Source organism: Sinohyriopsis cumingii, chromosome 12 (genome assembly GCF_028554795.1).
Source record: "Sinohyriopsis cumingii isolate HCF-2022 chromosome 12, ASM2855479v2, whole genome shotgun sequence".
Taxonomy (NCBI): Eukaryota; Metazoa; Mollusca; class Bivalvia; order Unionida; family Unionidae; genus Sinohyriopsis; species Sinohyriopsis cumingii.
The window spans coordinates 82981908-83003023 of NC_142972.1; the positions used below are offsets into that span (position 1 = coordinate 82981908).

At 34.5% G+C, this 21116-nt stretch overlaps 1 protein-coding gene across 2 annotated transcripts in view; it reads right to left on the reverse strand.

Annotated features, from left to right (window-relative positions):
- Positions 1-1340: 1340 nt before the first annotated feature.
- Positions 1341-21116, reverse strand: part of LOC149786844 (cold shock domain-containing protein E1-like) — a 65396-nt gene continuing 45620 nt past the window's right edge. For both annotated transcript variants that reach the window (XM_089977374.1, XM_089977373.1), the window contains 8 exons: positions 19274-19409; positions 16498-16619; positions 13933-14105; positions 11031-11157; positions 8593-8701; positions 7520-7707; positions 6747-6910; positions 1341-1806 (listed from right to left, as the gene is read on the reverse strand). In XM_089977374.1, the coding sequence (XP_089833500.1) occupies positions 1653-1806; positions 6747-6910; positions 7520-7707; positions 8593-8701; positions 11031-11157; positions 13933-14105; positions 16498-16619; positions 19274-19409 (1173 nt within the window). In that variant the 3' untranslated portion in view covers positions 1341-1652. The remainder of the gene's footprint in view (positions 1807-6746; positions 6911-7519; positions 7708-8592; positions 8702-11030; positions 11158-13932; positions 14106-16497; positions 16620-19273; positions 19410-21116) is intronic.

The following is a 21116-nucleotide window of genomic DNA, read 5'->3' on the forward strand; positions in this document are numbered from 1 at the left end:
AGAATTAGCTGGTAATTCAGTACTTTTGCTGTTCCAAGTCTGACAAAAGAGATAAGAAAATCCAACCAACATCTGAAACTGTATCTCAAACATTTAATAAACATTTTTTTCCTCTTAAAACCATGCATTTACTTGGTATGTTATCCACATTTTATTCCAAGCTAGATACCTGCAACATCTGGTACACACTAAATGCTTAAACAAAACTGATTAGCACCAACATAAATACTCCTGGATATTACTTTAATTAACACACGATCCCATTACTTAATAGATGGGATTCACCTATAATTTAGAAATTGACCCCCCGATTCAAAATACATAACTGTGAAGTGGGACCATAACAACTTTGCCAGAGTCGTTAAGATTGGTCACTTCTTTGTCATAATAATGAACTGTATCAATGCCATGTTAGACTGATTGAGACTGGTTCACTACTTGCCAGACTGAATGGGGAGGTTTGGTGAGACAAAGGGAGTTATCCACGTCTGAAGCTAGTATTTAACTAGACTGCACCAAATACCATTTTCTGCTATGAATGCATGAACTGCATTCAGTTCTCTTAGTGTTGTATTACAATTTATTCTCTGGGGGTACTTGTACATATAGCAAATATATTTTCAGGTATCCGAATTACCAAAGAAACTTGAATTAAACCAAATGAAGGCTGGAAAACAAGTCTTCCATTTAGAAGTCATGATGGGGCAACAACACATATACCTGAAGTATTTTTCTAGAATGATTATTGGTACATAACTTAAAGCTTGACAATAGATGAAATTACATTAACAACATGCAGACATACAGATCTAATGAAAGTCTTCCCATTAAAAAGAATACAAACAGCAGAAATTGCTGTAAATTATTATAATTCTGCTAGCTATTTTAATCCAATATTTTGTTTGTTTTCTTCTTCTGTACCATCTATTCATACCCAAACATTCACATCCAATCAGAAGCACTCTCTCATCCCGTCTCTCAGAAATAAGCCTGAAAATAACCTTGTCTCATTTCTTCACTAGGATAAGATTTAAGACAAGAAATGTTAGCATCTGTAGAAGTAGCTGTAATGGACATTTCAACAATATGCACTCTGAGGAACTGAACCTTTTCAGCATCAATCTGAAGGAAATGTTAACAGATATACAAATTGCTGGAGGGGAAATATTCTTACATTTACAGCAAACCCCAATTAAAAACTAACAAGCAGGCAATCTGACTGACGGGTTGTTGGGAGAATAATACTTCATACATAGGCATTAATATTATTATTACACTGAATACAAGATATACATACAGAACTTAAAGGCCAAGAGGGAAAACTAACAAGGAGACAGGAAAATAATATATTTCTTTTAATTTTTAAACGTTAAAACCATGAATTTTATTTTAGGGATCAGAGACATCCAAAGTTAAATAAAGGTGCCAGCTAGCTGACTACAAGCTTAGGCCAGCAAGCTATAAAAAACAAGTGCTTTCCTTTCTTAAAATTTGTATCCATAGTTTTGACTTCTTCCCTTTTACAGAAAGATCTTTGGAAGATCAAATGACTGACATGATTTATTTTTACTGGTATACAAGCTTTCAAATACATCATGCTTAAGTTATAAAAATAATGCAGAATTCAAACATTATGACCAGTTTTAACATTTTCAAGCTGGTGGTTTCCATGGAGTTCGTGGTTGGATGAAGCCTTTAGTTCCATCAGGGCCTTTTGGCTGACGCAAGACAATTAGTTTAGGACCAACATTATCATCAACTACACTCTTCAGTCGGCTCATTAAACGCTCTGGACGTTGTATATCCCTATATGGAGGAAGAAATGAAATGAAAATTTATAAATGAAATGACAAGGTGCAATAAGGGTCAATTTTGGCCCCCAATCAGATTCCTTTGATGAAACTCACATAGAGAAAAGAAGTACCTCTCTTCCCAAAATATGTATTTAATTCTTATCAAAGACTGCTTTTAGAACAGAAAATCAACTATTAAAAAGCCAGTGGTTTTATCTTATGTTCTGGAACCTAATTTTGTAGATTATATGTAGAGTATGGCTAAACACATCCCAGTAAAGCTGACTGTTGCAAGAGATATATCTGAAATTCTGCATTTACACATATTACTTTAAATACAGTTGATTATCCCTGACACCTATTTTCATTTTTGTTTAAACACTCATTCTTGTTTTGTCTGCCAATGACTACTTGTATCAAAATCTTGATTGCCTCAGAATAACAATTTGTGTACTTCCATACCATAAATAAATACCAATATCAGATTTTTTGTTATGTAGCAATAGCCATATGTTGCTACAGTGCATAATTAAGAATACGCACCAAATGTTCTAAAAATCAATGATCAAAGAAGTTTTGCGTATGGATCAGCTGTGGAAAGCTTACATTAAAGAAAGCTTATATTAAACTTTATTTTATTACCAATTCAATAAAAATTCTCCTTATATTGATCAATAATCACAAACATTAAGCACTTTTCTTCAATTATACAAGAGAGAGTAAAATACCAAAAGCTGTAAAATGTTCTGTATGCGACGCACTTGTGTTTCTGTATAGTACAAGTACAGTTTTGATACTCATTGTGAAGAAAAAGAGTGGATGTGCATTTTCATCTTATTTTATATTGGCCTACAGAATGAAGGCAAGAAAAAAAAACAGTAAACAGATTTTTACAAATGTTTTCGTTTCAGTGTGTACCCCATATCCCACCATTATTTCATCAACATCATTACTGTGACTTAACCAATAAGAAGTCATCAAAAATAACTGCCTCTCGAACACTTTGAAATGACATTCTAGCTCCAATGTATAGAAGCAGAAAGAACCTAGTATATCCATTGTATTAGCTGAATAATGCTTAAAGTAAAAGAATTAAAAAAACACAGGCTAAAATGGAAATCCCAATTCTGCCCCTGAAAATTAAACAAACAAAATTCAATTGTTCGATGTTCAAATCAATGATGAAACAAGGTAATAGGCAAACTGTCAGGTCTGAAGAAAGTTAAAAAAATGTTCACTTGTACACTGCTTGGGAATCCATTCAGAAACAAAATTTATAAACACTCATGCATGCAATGGACACACACAGTCAGACATGACATTGGGCAGTTGGGCAAATGGTCTTTTTAAAAGGAGCAGGATACTCAAGGATAAATATACAGATTTTAGGCTGGCAATCAGTCTATTGATTTATTATTTAAACTGAAATAATGCAGCAACCATGGTTGGTTGACAGTGTTGCCTGATACTGATAAGATTTCAGTTTGCATGTGAGTACACTCACACATGTACACCCACAAAACTTATAAAGTTGAAAAAGAAAAGAAAATATGTATAAGACATCCAAAATGCAGCAAATAAACCATGGCAAAATACAAAAGATATGCTCTACAAGAACTGATACTGCCACTCTCTCTCACTCACTCTCTCTGTCTCTTTCTGATTCTGATCATGTGACAACTGCCCTTGCCCATTAAGGTATGTATAGTCATCTAATTTAGCAACTGAGAAGAGACCCTATGAAAAATGTTAATAATAATCTTTTTTGATTCAATTTACGTGAGATGTGTGCCACCACTTTGTGCTTTAGGGACTCAATTTCATTTCTTAGGTGGGGAAAGCAGTTGTGAAACTGGTAGAACATCAGATTTGTAATCTATGGGACATAGGTGCGAGACCTTTACAAGCTACAGCTCTGACTGGCTCGCTTAGTGCATCACTGGAAAAGGCATGTAACTTCCATTTCTTTGGATTGATTAATTTAATGCATCAATTTCTATTAAAAAAAACACACACACATATACCCAACCATTTTTTGACAACATTAATGTCTAAGCATTCAGGTGAAATTGGCATATTTTTATTAAAAAAATTGCTTCATGAGTTATTTAAAAATCCTAATTTTCGAGTTATTTTTAAACTCTCCATTCAAACCATTGCATAACAGTTGACAGATAACAGTTTGAGTTATGTATCCAAACATGTAACAAAGTGAAAAGAAAAAAGTAAACAGATTGGTGTGAACAGAATGTGTATGAAAAACAGAAGGCAAAGTATACACTATTTATATTTAACAGAAAACTAAAATTAAAAAATATGGCTTACAACAGGGCTTGAACAGCTACTGTTTGATAAATTAGTATTAACATTACAGCTGTTTTACCTCTACATCAGGGATGCACAGCCTTTTTTTGGCCAAGGGCCAGATTGCATTTTCTAAGACCACTTGAGGGCTGCAAACTCTAATTTCTTTAATATAATTACTGTTCACGTCCCAGATTTCTGTGTTGTTAATTTGCCCTGAGGGCCAGACAGAACACGCTGGCAGGACGGATCTGACCCGCGGGCTGGGGGTTGTGCACCCCTGCTCTACACCGCTGACCCGATTACAAAATGTTTACATTTGACTATGTATAAATGGCTTGGCGAGGTTTCTTAGGGTAACAGATATATATTCAAAGCTTCAATTATCTGCTTCTTGTTTATAAAGATTGTTGCACTTGAAGTAAACAAATGGGCACAATATTCCTGTTCTTCCATAATTATTTCTTTGAAATAGGATGGTATGTATGTGATTCATGCTATGTATATTATGATCTTATTTGCCTGGGTGCTAATAAAACTGAAATTGTAGAACAAGTACAATATAATGTATGCAACTTAATAAGACCAGGTAATAGAAAATTTTAGTCAAAAAACAGTATAACTGGCTGCTTCTTTTCTAATTGCTGTGAACATCAACTGGCTGCTTCTTTTTTAATTGCAGTGAACATCATTCCTCAATGCGCCTTCTCTATATTTACATCCTCTCGTTTAAATATTCCAGTTATTATTTGCACTAAAGAATTATCTCAAAATGCAACAATAAACATAAAGAGAAAAATACAGATGCCCATACAAATATCAATCAACATTTGTATGTCAATTCTGCTTAAAGAAATATAATACAGCATTTTGTTGTTACTGTGAAGTGACCCCATAAAACTGAATACCGACAAAAACAGCATATGGTCTAAGTTGCTCATTTTGCTTTAATTTTTTTTCAAACACTTTCGTACTGACTGCAACTGAGAACATGTATAACATTTTGTAGGTGTTAGATGGTTAAAAATGTTTCTTCTGTCAAAAATTAACATATTGTTGAATGTGGTTAGTTTTTGAGGACTTCATAATGGCTGAAATCTGGAAAACTTTGAGATTTTTTTTATTGAACACATGCTGTTTGTTTAGAAACAAAATTAACAGTTGATTTCTCACTACTTTATTATATCAAGTGTACATATATTGCAGTTGATATATACTGGATATGGCATAACAATAACACATACCATTAATAAACTACCAGTAACAGATGATTTCAAAAACTGATTTTGTATCAATGCCTGTTGATCAGGTAATGTCTGCTTTAGAATCTAACTCCTTTCTTTAAAATGAAAGTACCTACATGAGTAGAACATAAAATTTTCAGAGATTTCAACTTACCTAACAATGTAAACTTTTTTCAAAGTTTCATTTGTTTCTTGACTGCGGGGATAGTTTAATTTGTATAAATACATTGAAGTCAACTGTAATTTTCACACTTTCCACAGATAACACCTCACATGCTGGCACCAATGACATCATCACACATGATAAATTTGACAAAATACACCATATTTTTGAAGACAAAAGGTATAACTATACATAATATATGAAACCACTTTTAAAATACAAAAAATAAATTTTGGACATTCTGTGAGGTCAGTACAGAGAGCTAAAGTATGCAGTGCTTTATATTTAATAGACATCATTTTCAATTTATTAAAAACTGCACAGCTTTATTACTTAATGGTTATACAAGAAAGCAATGGAGCCTAACATCCAATTCTAACACCACAAACCCACAGCTAATCTCAGATAAAATGTATGTAGCTCCTGTCTTCACTTTATTACATGATTCATACAGCTCCAGGGAGATGTTTTTCAATGACTTTTTAAGGATGTTCATAAGTTTCCAATAAATATTTTTCTATCAAAATTGAACTTTCTCCATATGTTGTGTTGTTTCTCAGTTAACAAATTGGTACAAAAGAAAATAAAACCCACGTAATTAATAAGTGTGCCACTAAAGTAAAGTGATGCTATTCCATCTGGTAAATACTCATGTTAAGTGTCATCTAATCCACCCTGTTTTATTTATTTATTCATTTTTGGAAATGAAATACAACAAAACATTTTTAATGTGGCATTTCTTATCCAGGTTTAATACTTTACATTCTGTAAGACAAATTCAAAAGTTTGGGTGGAAAATTTTCATGTAGTTTTTCAAGGGATTCAATAACCTTTTCAAGAATAAAACAACTTTAAAATGCAAAGAAATTTTAAGGCAAACCCTAAATTTCAAGTGTTCTAGTGGTCAAATGATACTATTTCACCTGACACATGACTATGACTTATCTCGTATGCAAGTAGGACTAACCGCCATTTGGGACAATAAAAAAAGGGTCAATTCTTTTGCCATTTTGAATAATGCAAACGGAATCCATGCCAGATCCTGCATAATAAGTGGGTTCACTAGTTTTCCAGGCACAAGTTATTGCGTAAGCGTTGCATACTGACAGAAGTTAAAGCATATGAATCAAACTGATATGAGAGAAAATTCAAACGAAGTCTAATGCTTTCTACTTGTCATTACATAATTCTATTTGATCCTACAGGATTTTACATACAGCAGTCCTGTTTATAAAAACTTACGAGATTTTCCTCACACTGCAGGCTGAGTATTTTCCATTTCGTTGGTTCTGTACTACAACAAACTCCACTTCATCACATGATTGTATCTCCACCCCATCATGAACCTCTGTCATGTGGAAAAAGAGCTTCTTACCCTCCTCTGCCTCGTAGTTGATGAAGCCATACTGAAAGTACATTTTAAAGACAACGCACCATTAAATACTATTATTACAGGCCTCCTAGCTGTTTATAAATACAGCATATACATATTACAATACCCCATATTCTGGAAAACCTATTTACTATTTTCATATATGATAAATGTCCTCTTTAGACCCAAAACAATCAGTTTATAAATCAACACTGCAGTTAAGGCCAACATTACAAGCACAAATCTATTCACTTTACTGAGGAAAAACCAACAACATGCCATTAATTCCAAAGATTCAAGACCTTAACTTGTGCAATAAGAGGTGCAGAACTGCTCTCCAAGTTGTTTAGCACCATGAACTAATCTACCTGTAAGTACGACATTTTACAAAACTCTGAACTGCTTTACCTGTGGGTTCATTTTATCTGCTCACAAGCATATAAACTTGCATAAAAGCTCACTCTGTGTAGATGTTAACACTGAACTATTCCGAGACAATTTACTTGGCACAAGTAACAAACTCCGCTTAAAATGGAATGGAATAAAAGACACATGGTAACAACAGCCTCTACCAAAAACAATAAAGTATTTAATAAAAACAGCTTATTTTCTTCATACATCAGAGTGATGTCCCTCTACTGACCTTGTCCTTGATGGAATCAACTCGAGCTCTGATATATTTTCTTATGGCAGCAATGTTCACAGCACGTTCCTTTTTGGTCGATTTGACAACAGCCACTTGGAACTTGACTATATCACCCTTCTGAAGAAAGTCTCTTTTGTCAGCCAAGCTTGTGATGCCATAGGGATAGGTTTGAGCATCAAGTTCATCTGTCAGGAGTAAATAGCGTTTTAAAACAGCATCATAAATGCACCAGAATTCAGCTGAGGCATAGTCCATATATTTACCAAATGAATACCAACATGAAAACTAGATATATTATTGAATAGCATACAAAAAGCCAAATAACCAGGATTGCTAATATTTATACATCACCATGGAAACACCACCACACATTATTCTGCAGTACATTAAACCCCCAATTCAAACAGCATTTATCTGAAATAAAACAAATTACCATAGATACTCGCTTATAAGTATAGTCCCACTACAAACTGCACAGATCCAGATCTGCCATAATGTAATGTACTGTCAGATCTGGATCTATGCAGTTTATTTGAAGTTATTAGCAAAACAAACATCACAGACCCTAATCTGCCAGTGAATTATACATCAGTTGAACTGGATCTGTGCAGTATGTAATGGGATTAGACATGTTAAGTGAGCATTTAAGTATAAAAAATAATTAACTTCTTTCAGTAATCTTGCAAAATTAATAAATTAAACTAATAAATAAACAAATCTAAGTTATAAATATGTGCCACACCAAATATCTTTTTATAATTTTCACTTTTGTATCGTCACAAATGCCTATGTAAGCTGCATCAAGAATGATTATGCCATGAAAAGGCTAATCGATGTTGTAAATTTATCCTTGATGTTTTAAGCAGCAAAATCAAGCAAGCCTTGTTACAACCCAGTATTTCATTATTTATTGATATATCAACATATGTTTTTGTTTATCCTCTATGAAAACTGGATATCTTTAACAAAACTGCATTCTTATCTTATGTTTATTAGTATTTTTTTATTTTTCTTCAACAATCTAATTACTGTCTAAACAACACACGATTTCATGATGTTAATTAACTCACCATCAGTTCCAACCTGCACTAAGCCAGAATATTCTTCCTGATCAGGGTTCACGATCCTCATTGGGCGAACTATTCTCCCCAGAACAACACCTTTGTCACGCAGTATTTCCTGAAAATATAACACCAATAATGTCTTTGTAAGAACCAACTAACAAACAAATGCATAGAATCCCTGCAACTGGAGTAGTATACATAAAGCGAGGGAGTTAATTCTCACAATGGCAATACTGCAATTTATTCTAAGTTATAATGAAATGTCTGATTTTAATTTGAAACTCAATAACAATAAGAACATTTTGTTTCTGAGCTGAAACTAATGAACTCTAAAAATCTTCATAACTATGTTGTGTAGAAAGAAGAAAGCTGAACTTGTCTGATGTGTTCATGATGTTAGTATGTTTACAACAGTATAAGATTTTATTAAATTCAACTGACAATGCAGTTCTCCCACACAACACCATTTATATAACACAATTCCAGACATAACAGGCAACTACAGTAGCTCAACTGGTACAGCACTGGACTTTTAATCACTGGGTGGGTTTGATAACCATCCAGGTCATTCCAAGTCAGCTACCTTGACGAGTCATTGGAAAGTCACTTTACTCCCATTTTCCTCAGCATGATGTAGCTAATATGTTAAAACTGTCATTAAAACCAACAAAACCAAACCAAATATAACATGGTACCATCATGAACCCAGTGGCTAAAATTAAATCAGTGTACTTAAATTGAGTTATCAAATATATAACAATACAGGCTGAGAGAAAACAACACGAAGCTTAAATTTATATTTTCCTTTCAGAACATTATTATTTGACAAAATTAGAGGCACAAATATCAATTATATTCACTGTCCATAAATAAAATTATTACTATCTGACTAGTGTTGGGTTTTCAACTACCACACCCCACAGTCATCAAATCTTCCATTAATCTCTACAGAGATGCTCCCAGGATTTTATCATAAGGGGGAACAAAAAGGTGTGAGGAAACAGCCATAGTTCGTTATTTACCAAACACTTCTATATCCATCTCTGTTTCTTCCTGTTTAATTCTGTAAGACCCCTACAGAAATCATAATCTTTAAAACCTCAAAATAAGATTCTTCACTAACATATGCTCTTTTAATGTTTAAATCTTCTGACTACTACGCCAGATTTACTGTTCCATAAGGTTGCATTTGGATTTTAAATCCATCAATGCCATTGTCTGCTTGTAAAACGTTGGTATTCTGATAAAAAAAACATCTATTTCTTAATTTCATTTTTAGATTATTATTTGTTTGATTTATCTTAAACTTTATGTTAGGGCTATATGGTCTTCTAGCACATGATCCAGCTGGGCTAATAGCGATGAGAACGAAACAAAAATTGCACTCTACTTCTAAATTGTCTGTATATTAATTTGGCTAATTTGGTCTGCTTTTTCTATGTTTAATTTTGAAATACCACTGAAATGAGGGGTTGACCAGCATACAGTCTGTCTTTGTCCATGCAGCATGTACACTGGACTCATAGTTAACACCATTTCAGTTCAAAATCATTCAATGATATCTCCATTAACACTTTCCCCGTTCCAATAATCTGACATACTTCCTAACTTTAAAAATTTATTGGCTTCATCACTATTATCAGCCAGTATTTGCTTAATTAAATTGTTGTCCAAAGATGAACCACACTGGAAATCAGCCATTTGGGTCCTCTAGATAGCCTTATTATAAACGAGCTTTTGTAACTTTGATAATGCAATGTTCAATCTATATCACAATGCTTGTTACGGGGCCCAATGTGCCAATTAAATTTAGTTAAACATCCATTCATATCAAGAGATGAGATATGTAAACAGTTAAGAAAAAAGATTTCTAATGGCTTATGTTGAAACAAGCACTATAATATTTCTACCAGTTTGATTTATGTCACGACAAGCACTTTAAGGGTGAACAGCTGAATAAAATTATATAATGTGCAGAGTACATTTTCATATGCACGACCTGAAACTTGTGCGAATTTTAGTGCATCTACCACTTTCCAAGTATGTGAATTCATAAAAAGTTTGTGCGAATTATGCGTCAGGAGCAACTGTGTCTCTATATCATGGTTCAGTACATAACATGAATGGCAGTTACGGACCCCAACTACTGCATTATAACAAAAGACAGCTTATCAACAAGCTACAATTTTGGCATTCAAATTACAGCTATTTAACGGCCTTTCTAATTCATTTGTATAGGAATGAAAACAGAACTAAAACCAAAGAAAGAACACAACACTTTTGTGACTTCCATGCAAATAAAGAACCACAAAAAAACTCTGTCTTCACTACAGAAATGAAATTCAAATAAATAATAAAAAGTACAGTGCATAACATTTATATGATTCTTGTTGTATTTAAAACTGAAGCATACAATCTTTCCGACTCAGTTAACAACTATATACCTCAGCTGCTACAGTTCCCTTTGGCAGACGGACGATATTTTCAGCACTAGTTTTCGTGCTCTTTCTAGTCAGAGTGTATTCCACTTCATCTCCTAGATCAAGTTCATTTGCATCTCCTTCCACAGAGCTACAGAAAACAATAAATAATCTGTACTGAAACAAGGATGGATCGGAGGGCTTAAGTGATATTATGTTATGTATGTTCAGATGGAAGAAGACAAATGCAGAGATATTGCTATTCATGGTTGCTTTTATCATCGTAAACATGATTTCCATAGCTAAATCATATTGAAAACAATTCAATGACCAATGTATTTGACAAGAGGAGTGTATGATCAACTGGTGTTTGATTATTCCATTCCAAGTGACACTTTTGTTTGTGAACTTAGTCAACACAAGAGTTATTGTGAAGTTTCATGGTAATCCTCCAAGTAGTTTACGTGGAGCAGCAATAACAAATTTAGCGCTAAATGGACAGACGATGGACACCAGGACATCCCATAGGCTTTTCTAGTTTATGGCCAAAAGAGCTAAAACAAAGTCTGCTATTATTAAGGCCAATTTTGATTATTCCATTCCATGTGTGACATTTTTGTTTGCGAACTTAGTCAACACAGCTCTAGGTTTTACTTTAAGTAACTGATAATTTATCCTGGTACTCTTTGGTTGTCTTCAAGTGACCTGTTTGGGGATTATAACCAAATGCTAATTATACGTGCATTATAAATTACCCTAACAAGTCAAGACAATCTAGGAACAACAAACACTGTGAACACTGAACATGTTCTGCCATCTTTGTTCTTGTCTGTTAATGCTTCCAAGTTGGTGGAAATGAAAACAATGTTCTTCAGTTTAGGTTATGAAGACCCATGAAAATAAAATAACTGTGCTTGTGTCAAGAACAGTCTCACTGTAAAGAGCCAATTCCTACCCAATTATTTTCTCAAATTTACACACTTTTCAGAAGTTATCTTCACAGTGTGGCAAAAAAATGGAACTCTCTTATGCCTGATTTTGTATTCTAAAACTTATTTTCATCAGGTTTGAATGTTTTTGCAAGGTAAAGAACTCTGTAACCTGTGATTCTCAACAGCGATCAACACAGGTTACTTCCATAACTCTAGTCAGAGCTATTCTTATTTAGACTGAATTTCACTATGCAGAGATTTCGCCTGTAATAAAACTCACTGGATATATTGAGGATATAAGCCTATATATAGCATTTGATAAAATTTGATTATAAATAATAATCATTTAAGTGCAAACAAACTGAGTCAATCAGATCAATGTATTTTATCTTAGGCACATTTACACCAATCTAAGTGATTTAAAATTCTGTTCAGTTTACTCAAAATCTTATCAGAAATAGAATCTCTTGAGAGGTGACATGTTTAGCCACCTCCTTAATATGTATGGATCTTGCTAATTACTAAGATCTTCATTACATAAGCCTATATTCTAAGTTTGATCAAAATCAGATTGGAAATATGTCTCCAGAGTGATTAACAAACTCTGTTAATCAGATCCAAGATTATCTCATAAACATACCTGGGTCTTGGTCACTATCGAATTCAATCAAGATCGTATAAACATGACAATATATTCCAGTTCTGAATAAAGCTAAATTAGAAATACTTCCTCCCAAGTGGTAACATGCTCAGCCAATCAAATGCAAGACCGCCTAATTAATATGCTTATATCTTGCTCGTTACTAAAGTTATCCAAGATCATGATGGCATTAACCCATATTTTCAGTATGATTATATTTAGCTCAGAAATATTGCTTCCAGAACTGTAATAAGCTCAGTTAATCAAACGCACGATAACTGTATTAATATGCATTTATCTTTTTCATAATCAGAAGTCTTGATGGAATAAGCAAATATTCCAAATCTGAATCAGAAATACATACTCTATTGAGCTAACAAGCATGTTAATCAATTGAATGACCACAACAATAACAAATCTAGTTCTTGATGATTTTGATGATGACACAAGCCTATATTCCACGTCTGATGAAAATCTGATTAGAAATATGGACTCCACAATGGTAATAAACAATTGACGATGCATGTAAGATGGATGACAAATAATGCACAACAGACATAGGTTCACACCATAAGCACACATGGCCCTGCAGCCAAATGAGCCAATGTTGATGCAATTTTGTCTAGTTATTATGAGATGTTGGCTGGGATTAAACAAATAAGAATACTTTCTGCCCTTGCTTGTTCAGAATCACACACAGAAGTACATGGCATGAACAGTTAGCTCTTCATAAAGACCATAAATGAAGATACATTATGGCAGTCCCATGAACTTTTATTCACTGAATGACCTCGACTAATTTATGAGCTACTGAATTTACGAATTATAACCAAAGGTTAACTGCACCTAAAAAAAACGGAAATATTTATTCTGGATATCATATATATATATATATATATTGATATGACTCTAACAAAAAGTTCTCATCCAGTGAAATTTTTTACTGTTCTGTTGAATTTTTATTTTCAAATTTCAAGAACGCACCAAAAGAACGCACCAAAGGTTTAGCAAACAATACATTGAAATGGAAATTTGTTTGATTATCTCTAACTAAGATTGCTAAATAGTATAAATTTATCTGAAAATAAAGGTCAAAAGGACACCATAAATACTCGCGAGTAAATTGGATCCAACTTTAAACTGCACAGACACATCTGCCATCACATAATGCACTGGATGGGTCCATGTAGTTTGTTGGGTGTAATCACTACAACAAATAACATAGCTCTGATCTGCTGGTATATTATGCAATGGCAGACTTAGGTCAAGGATATCTGCAGGTCCAATCCAGACAAACAGTAAACATCTGATCTCTCTCACTCTCACTCACAACACACACACACAATCTTTGTACCTGAAGTGAAAGAAGACCTCCTTATCATGGTCAGCATTCTCAATGAAGCCATAGTTGTCTTTCAAAGTAGCAATAAATCCCTGACATTTTGTAACAGTGTTACGAAAGATCACCTTGATGTTAACAGCAAACCAAGTGCTTGTTCTCTTCTGCTCGCCAATATTGAACTCCACCTGTAATACATGTATTTATGCTGTAAAACATTACTTATATAACAGTACAGAAAAAGAGGATAAACTCTGGACTATATGGTACAATTTTGTCTCATCCTCCATCTTTGGTGACAAAATGTAAAGAAACCTCAAGAAATTTCACGAAATTCCTAAAGGTCTAAATATTTAAACTGCTTAGGTACTTTATGAAAAATAGCGATATTTTTCACCTTCCAACTATAAGTATGCCATGGATGATTCTACCCATACAGTACTATTTAAGAAAGTTCCGTAAAAAAGCATCAACAAATTTTTTTTTCTCCCTGTCTACTGTGATGTCACCAAAAGCATACAATGAGCACAAAAAAATTATGTGTTTCCTATGGCACTAGTTTCAAAATTAGGGTAGGTGGGTATGTTTCTTTTAAACACTATATTAATTATAATGATTAGAATATATAACATACTAAGCACTTCAAGTACTGGGTTAAACCAGCTCCATTAGATGCACAAATCATTTTTGGGGGAAAAAAATATAATTACTTTTTTTTTTTAAATTTACACTGCTGGAATGAAGTGCTCAGATCAGCAACAAAAAACTAGGATAGTTGGCCAACTGGAATCATATGTTTGTCCTAATGAAATCTAGCTGTGACACTTGTCAGAGCTGTAGAGTCATTAGACAGACAAACATAAAGTAACCAGGTTTCATATCTCTATCTCAAAGGTCACTGGAATAAAAGTTTAGAAAACGCCAAAAAATTTGGCAATGATTTTGACCAAGATAAATCTGTGACTGATGCCATCCAGCAAAGAAACGAAAGTGTATCATGGTTCATCCATGAGTCACGAACAGCTATAACAATATAAAAGCAGAAACAAAACAAACTATGAAATTATATACCTATGCCCTTGACCTTCAATTTGGGATGCAACACATCTGTTAGTAACAATATACAAGTTACCTAATACGATTCATCCATCTTCGATAGGTCACAAGTTGTAGTGCAGAAGAAAACATGCAACTGAAACCTAAAGTAACAGACTATGACTTTCAAGATAGGAACATCAACATAGTACGTGACAAATATAGCAGGTTTCATCCCTTAATCTTAAACAGCTCTAACATTATAGTGGGAAGGGAAAAAAATCAAGGAAAATAAAAATCCATGACCTTGACACTGAAGACAGGGTTCCAAATAAATATGGCAAGCTACATGATGCAACTAAAAATCAGGAATTTTATCTCTTGATCTCAAACAGCTTATAAATTATAGTGAAGAAAGAATAATAAGATGGAATTTGAAAGTATAGACCAATGACTATAAAGATATGCTCCCCAATGTGATACATGATGCACTCTGCTATAACACTTTATTATAGCATGAATCTGGATTTAGCATGGTTGTGGCATGGCTCCTAAACGTTTATACTAACTTCACAAAGTACTACAAGCTTTGGTGCCAAAATAGGCTTGACCTGATAATTTGACAAGATATGTTGCATTCATGAAGGAAAAATTTTTTTAATGCATTTTAGCTTATTTTTCAAAGATGTTAGCTCCTTAAAAAGCAGACCTAATTAAAACTAACCCAATTATTACTGAAACATGAAAAATAAAGACATTATGTCTCCTTTGTGTTTATCTTCAATGTATCCTGTACACAAACATTGCTCAATTCAGCATAAACAATAACCCAACAAACATTTGCTCAGTCATCTGGCGCACACAACCAAATGATAAAGTGGTCTAAAAATGTTTCTAGCCCAAATTTATAAGTCAAGTAATTTACCTACATACTGATGCAAAAACAACAGACCACCATCAATGTCTTAAATTAATCCCTGAAATGTGGTCATTGCCAATACATGTTCCCCACCAATCCTTCTCCTTAATCCTTTATATTTTCTAGTCTGACAGCAGCTTAAAATCAATCCCATATACACAAGCAGGTGTTAATGTGTACTAACAATGACTGGAACATAATGATTTAAATTTTACGGGTGGAAGGATTTGCTATTATTACCAAACATATCACTCCCTGCTTTTGCTCTGTAGTCGTCTCAAGTCATAGTTACGTAAAACACAATTTCAATCAATGTTAGGTTTATTTATTTCTTTTAATCTCTCTCTCTCTCTTTAGAGAATACAGACCGAACTGTTTTCATGGAACTCACTCTTCACCCATGACACTGAATGGTTTACTCCAAAACTGGGTTCAAGCAGATACACAGAACTTCTGAACTTTTTTCTCAAGTAAACTGCATGGTCAATACACCTGACCTCATAGATGTATTTAAATTAAAGTATTTACCAAACTCTTTGGAAATTCCCATTGATTAATGCATTTTATTGTTTGTCAGAACTCAGATGTATTGGACATCTAAAGTAAATCTGAATGTATAACTGTACCTTGTCTGCATATTTTGGAAAGTGTGCTGGCTCAGCGATGTCCTTTACAGCATACTGGATGTTCTTGATGGCTCCCTCATAGTCAAACACAATGTTACCAAACTCACTGTCTTTGTTCTTTGCTAAATAAGACAACAAAAGAAAACCTTACTAAAGGTAGATGGGCATACTTATACTGAGTATCCCTTATTTATTATAAATGAGGTTTGTTTATTTATTTTCATACTGAAATGCAGTCAAGAACAGATACAAGGTGGAGCCAATGTTTAATCTAACTCTATAAAAAAGATAAATACTACAAACAGATATCAAAGTTTCATGCAATAAGAAAAGGAAATTTTAAGCATAAATTATGTTTCTCCAAGAATATTTATCCAATCATTCATACAAAGAACTTCTGCCACCACCTGAATCCAGCCTTTCCAGAAAGATGTAAAAGAATTCTTTCCAATCTTTATAGATGTACACTCTTCCAAGATACCATTATTATTACCCACGCCTGTCACCACATGATGGCTATAGTATTCATGTACCTACACATTTATTTGTACCCTCCTTACCAATTTTAAAAAACAAAAGCATCAAAGATACAAAAAATGTGAGAAATTTAGTAATTTCATTAAAGATTATTGCCAGATGGGCCTTAACATTGTCAGCTTGTTGGCATTTCAAACCAACAGTCACTGTCAATGTAAAGAATCATACAGACTGCTGTCCTTTTTCTGATTTCAAGATTAGTCCCTTCTCAGTACAGACTGTCATCTCCATCCAAATTTTGCAATGTCTAGTTTTAATATTTCTATTTTTTTTAAAAACCTGAACAAATAGCAATGTGTAACTCTTGTATCACATGTTCAATGAGATATACCTGCCAAAGGAAGGGAAATTTGCATAATTATTCTGAGCTTAGCGAAGACTGCGAACTACATCACATAAATTTGAAAACATGACTCACCCACGCAGATATGGCAGCAGTTTTACCAAAGATGTTGACAGTGTTAGAAACCCTATGGTGATAATCAGATAAAAATTTGAAAAACTGATGAATGAAAGGACTACGTTTTATTTTGCAAAACCTTGACATTGTTTCATTTTTAAAGGGGGGGGGGTCAAAAACAATGTGAGGTTAAGTGAATACTATATCCATATACACGATTTCATCAGGAATGGTTTGAAAGATACATCGTAAGAATGCTCAAATTGATGGGAGATGAGGGATGACTTAACCGAAATATAACTGCATAAGGTATCACCAAAACAATTTTCAGCTACAGCCTGCATCAGGGATATACCCTCTCATTTTCAAAGCCAAATCTGTAAAGGCAAGTACCCTGGACAAAACGGTCACACACACCCCTGCACAACCCAACAAAAGCACTTGGTGTCAGAGATTGTGGAATGGCAGCCAGTCATCATGATTGCAGTTAATGATGTCTCTAAAACAAGACCCAAAGTAGGAAGTTAGCTATTTCGGGTATTGATCATTCAAGCAAGGAAATGTTTTCATACTCAGTCCAAAGTCTGAAAATTCTCCACTTCCCCTCACATGCTTTTAAAGTGGAGGGCCTTACCTCCACCACTTATGAAAACTCATTGATCTTTAAAGTTTGTTTAGTACAATCTAGACATGTAGGTTCAACAACCCAGGATTCTGATAAAATGCCTGAGTGTGCATCCTATATGTATTAGTTGATCCTTCTGTTAATACATTTAGTCTGCCCAGAATATGACAAACTTGTATATGGATTCTATGTCAACCATGATCTCCATCTGGGGTCTCTCCAGAGGTAAACTTGCCATAAGCCATTGTTTGTCTTGCCACTGATGCAGGAACTATTTTACCTTGGTCAAGCACACAAAATTCATTGATCTAGAAAAGACATGCTGCTGATAAAGGAGTGCCACTGACCCAGGAGCCATGATAACAAGTATTCCTTGGAAAACCCCATGCTGGTATGGCTTTCTGTTCTTCTGAGTACCAATAATGACATTTTCTGGGTAGATGGTGTGGTGGTCATATTGGATGACAGAATGGCACCATGTTCATTTAGGACCATCCAGCCATCATACAAAGTCTCTTATTGGTTTGGTCCAGTTTTGATAGCTTAATGCCATTTTTCAGCATATGGTTTGCTATATAGGGTGGCCAGTGCATTTAGTGGAGGAAGAAACCATGAAAACCTGCGAAAACAATTAACTCACAGAACCTACTGCCAAGCTTTTTCACATACCCACATTAGTTGAGACAAGATCTGAATGCAAGTGGAGAGTGGTGAGATGTCACTGATCTGTAAAGGCAAGTGCCTTAGACCTTTCACCCACCTGGAGCAGCAGTCATTTATTTAAAACCCACGCTGATATGACAATCCATTGAAGATTTTCATGACATCTGAGCAGCAATATATTTATTTAGGACCAACTAGATCTTGGGTTGAATGTATGTGAAAGTTCATGGCTTTATGTTGTTTGGAAAATTAGCAATAATAAACCTGTGATAATGGACGGACAGACAATGAACATTAAACCATTCCATAATGGTTTTTAACCAGTAGAACTAAAAACTCCATTTGACACTAATTCATCCAATGGTTTTATTCCAGCATTACCATGCAAGTGTGGTTTGTTCCCCAAAGGTTCTCAATTTCATTCACATCAAAATAAACCTACACTAACATCTGATGACATTTAGTTATCCAAATTTGTGCAATTAAAAACATTTATTGTTTCAAATACAACAATTAGCATATTTAACTCACAATATGTTCAATAAACTTACTTGGACTTTTATGATCAGCAGGTTCCCTGTCAATTGTTCCCACATATTTCTCTGGCCGTATGGAGTAGGCTGAGATGGACCCCACAGGCATATACTGGATTCTAATGGCAACCTGACGACTTGGTGTTGTTGGATCCTGGTGAAAAGAAAAAATGGGTTAAGTGTAACAAAATAAATTTTTGGTAAATTATGTTTCTCCAAGAATACACCTCTGATCACAATCACATCTCTTGAGTACAGCCTTCCCACAAAAGATAAAAATTTATCATACATCTTTTTCTTCCGTATAACATGTAGGCAAATGGCAGAAACTTATCCAAATTTCCTCCCCTTCCCACCTTAAAGTGGCTATCCATATACCAGATGTTTACCAGTTTAAGCTTGAATTAAACATCAACAAGGATGCTTGCAATGCGGGAAGGTGTTGGGAAGTGATTCAGTAAGTATTCTTGGAAAACAAAAGTTGCTAAAAGTTAACTTTCTCCCTGTTCACATTAATGTCTGGAGAATAGATAACAGGAGAAAATGCATTAACAACAAACCCCTACCCCAGGTATCTTTTGAAGGCAATATGGTTGGAGTCCCTATAAGATAGCTAAACAACTCAACTAGCATAAAGGTAGCTCAATTCACATGTATACCCAGGTAACTAGACATAAATGACACTTTCTTACCAAGATAAAAATCTAGTTGAATCCAGTGAAAGGTCTAAATATATGTTCATATGCTGACGTTAACTGGGTCTGATGAGCATCTTGGCAGCAACCTATGGATTCAAATCTTGTCTCTACAAAGTTAGATCTTGGAAAAAGAACTTCAAGTATGATGACTGTGAATGCCAGCCAATGGTTTTCATAATGTCTTGGAGAAAAACGATGTATTTCAATGTGAGAATCAAACAGATAATTTCATTAAATGAAATTTTCACGAACCACATCTGGTCTTATAAGGCATCAGAGTATGCTGAGCAAAACACCCATTTCAGCAAAAATGCTAAGGTTTAAGGGGTTACATTGTGTATTCTGGCCTTTACTGAAAGAAAGAGGCACTGTCAAGCATCATGATTTCAGGAAGTGCTTAAAAGCATGGAAAGAAACATGTATTGCTTAGACCTCTCTCAATAAATCACTTGTAGAGAGGGAGGTTGATTTTGTGGGGTTTAAGCCCATTTTTCAGCACATGATAGGCTTTACATGGCAGCCAGTATATTTGGTGGAGGGAGAAGCTGGGAAGACTCCAGGAAGAACCACCAACCTATAGGAAGCTACTGACAAGATTTCTCACATATCCACGTTTGTTGAGACAAGACTGGAAAGACCACTTGGCCACCCATGGCCCAGAGGGGAGTGTATGACCACTTCTTGTTACCTGTAGATGGTAACTGGTAGCTATGAATCTGGTTGCATCATCAGGACCATGGAGCCACCTGATCTGAAGTGGACCATTAGGATCCAGCAAAAGGACATGCAGCTTACACACCATGCATGCTAAAGCTAGGGCTATCAAAACAATGTTTTGTAAGAGAGTAACTTTAATAACATTCTGACTCAAGGCTCCAACTTATCAGAGCTGAGCTAGATTAAAGATTCCACTTCGGATTTAAGGTGAGTAATCTAGGCCTACTCAGGTCAAAGCTCACAAGCAAGTCCAGCAGGTTTTTGTCATGGTCTAAATCCCCTCAACCATGATGCCTGAATGTGCTGGAATCATGAAGGCAGCATCTGATAATTATAGGAGCTAATTTTCTCTCCTCAAAACACCAGAGAAAAAAGTTAGCTAGTTGATAGATTGAAGCTTCAAAGATATTATGATGTTGACCCAGAACCAGTCCCTGAAAATATGC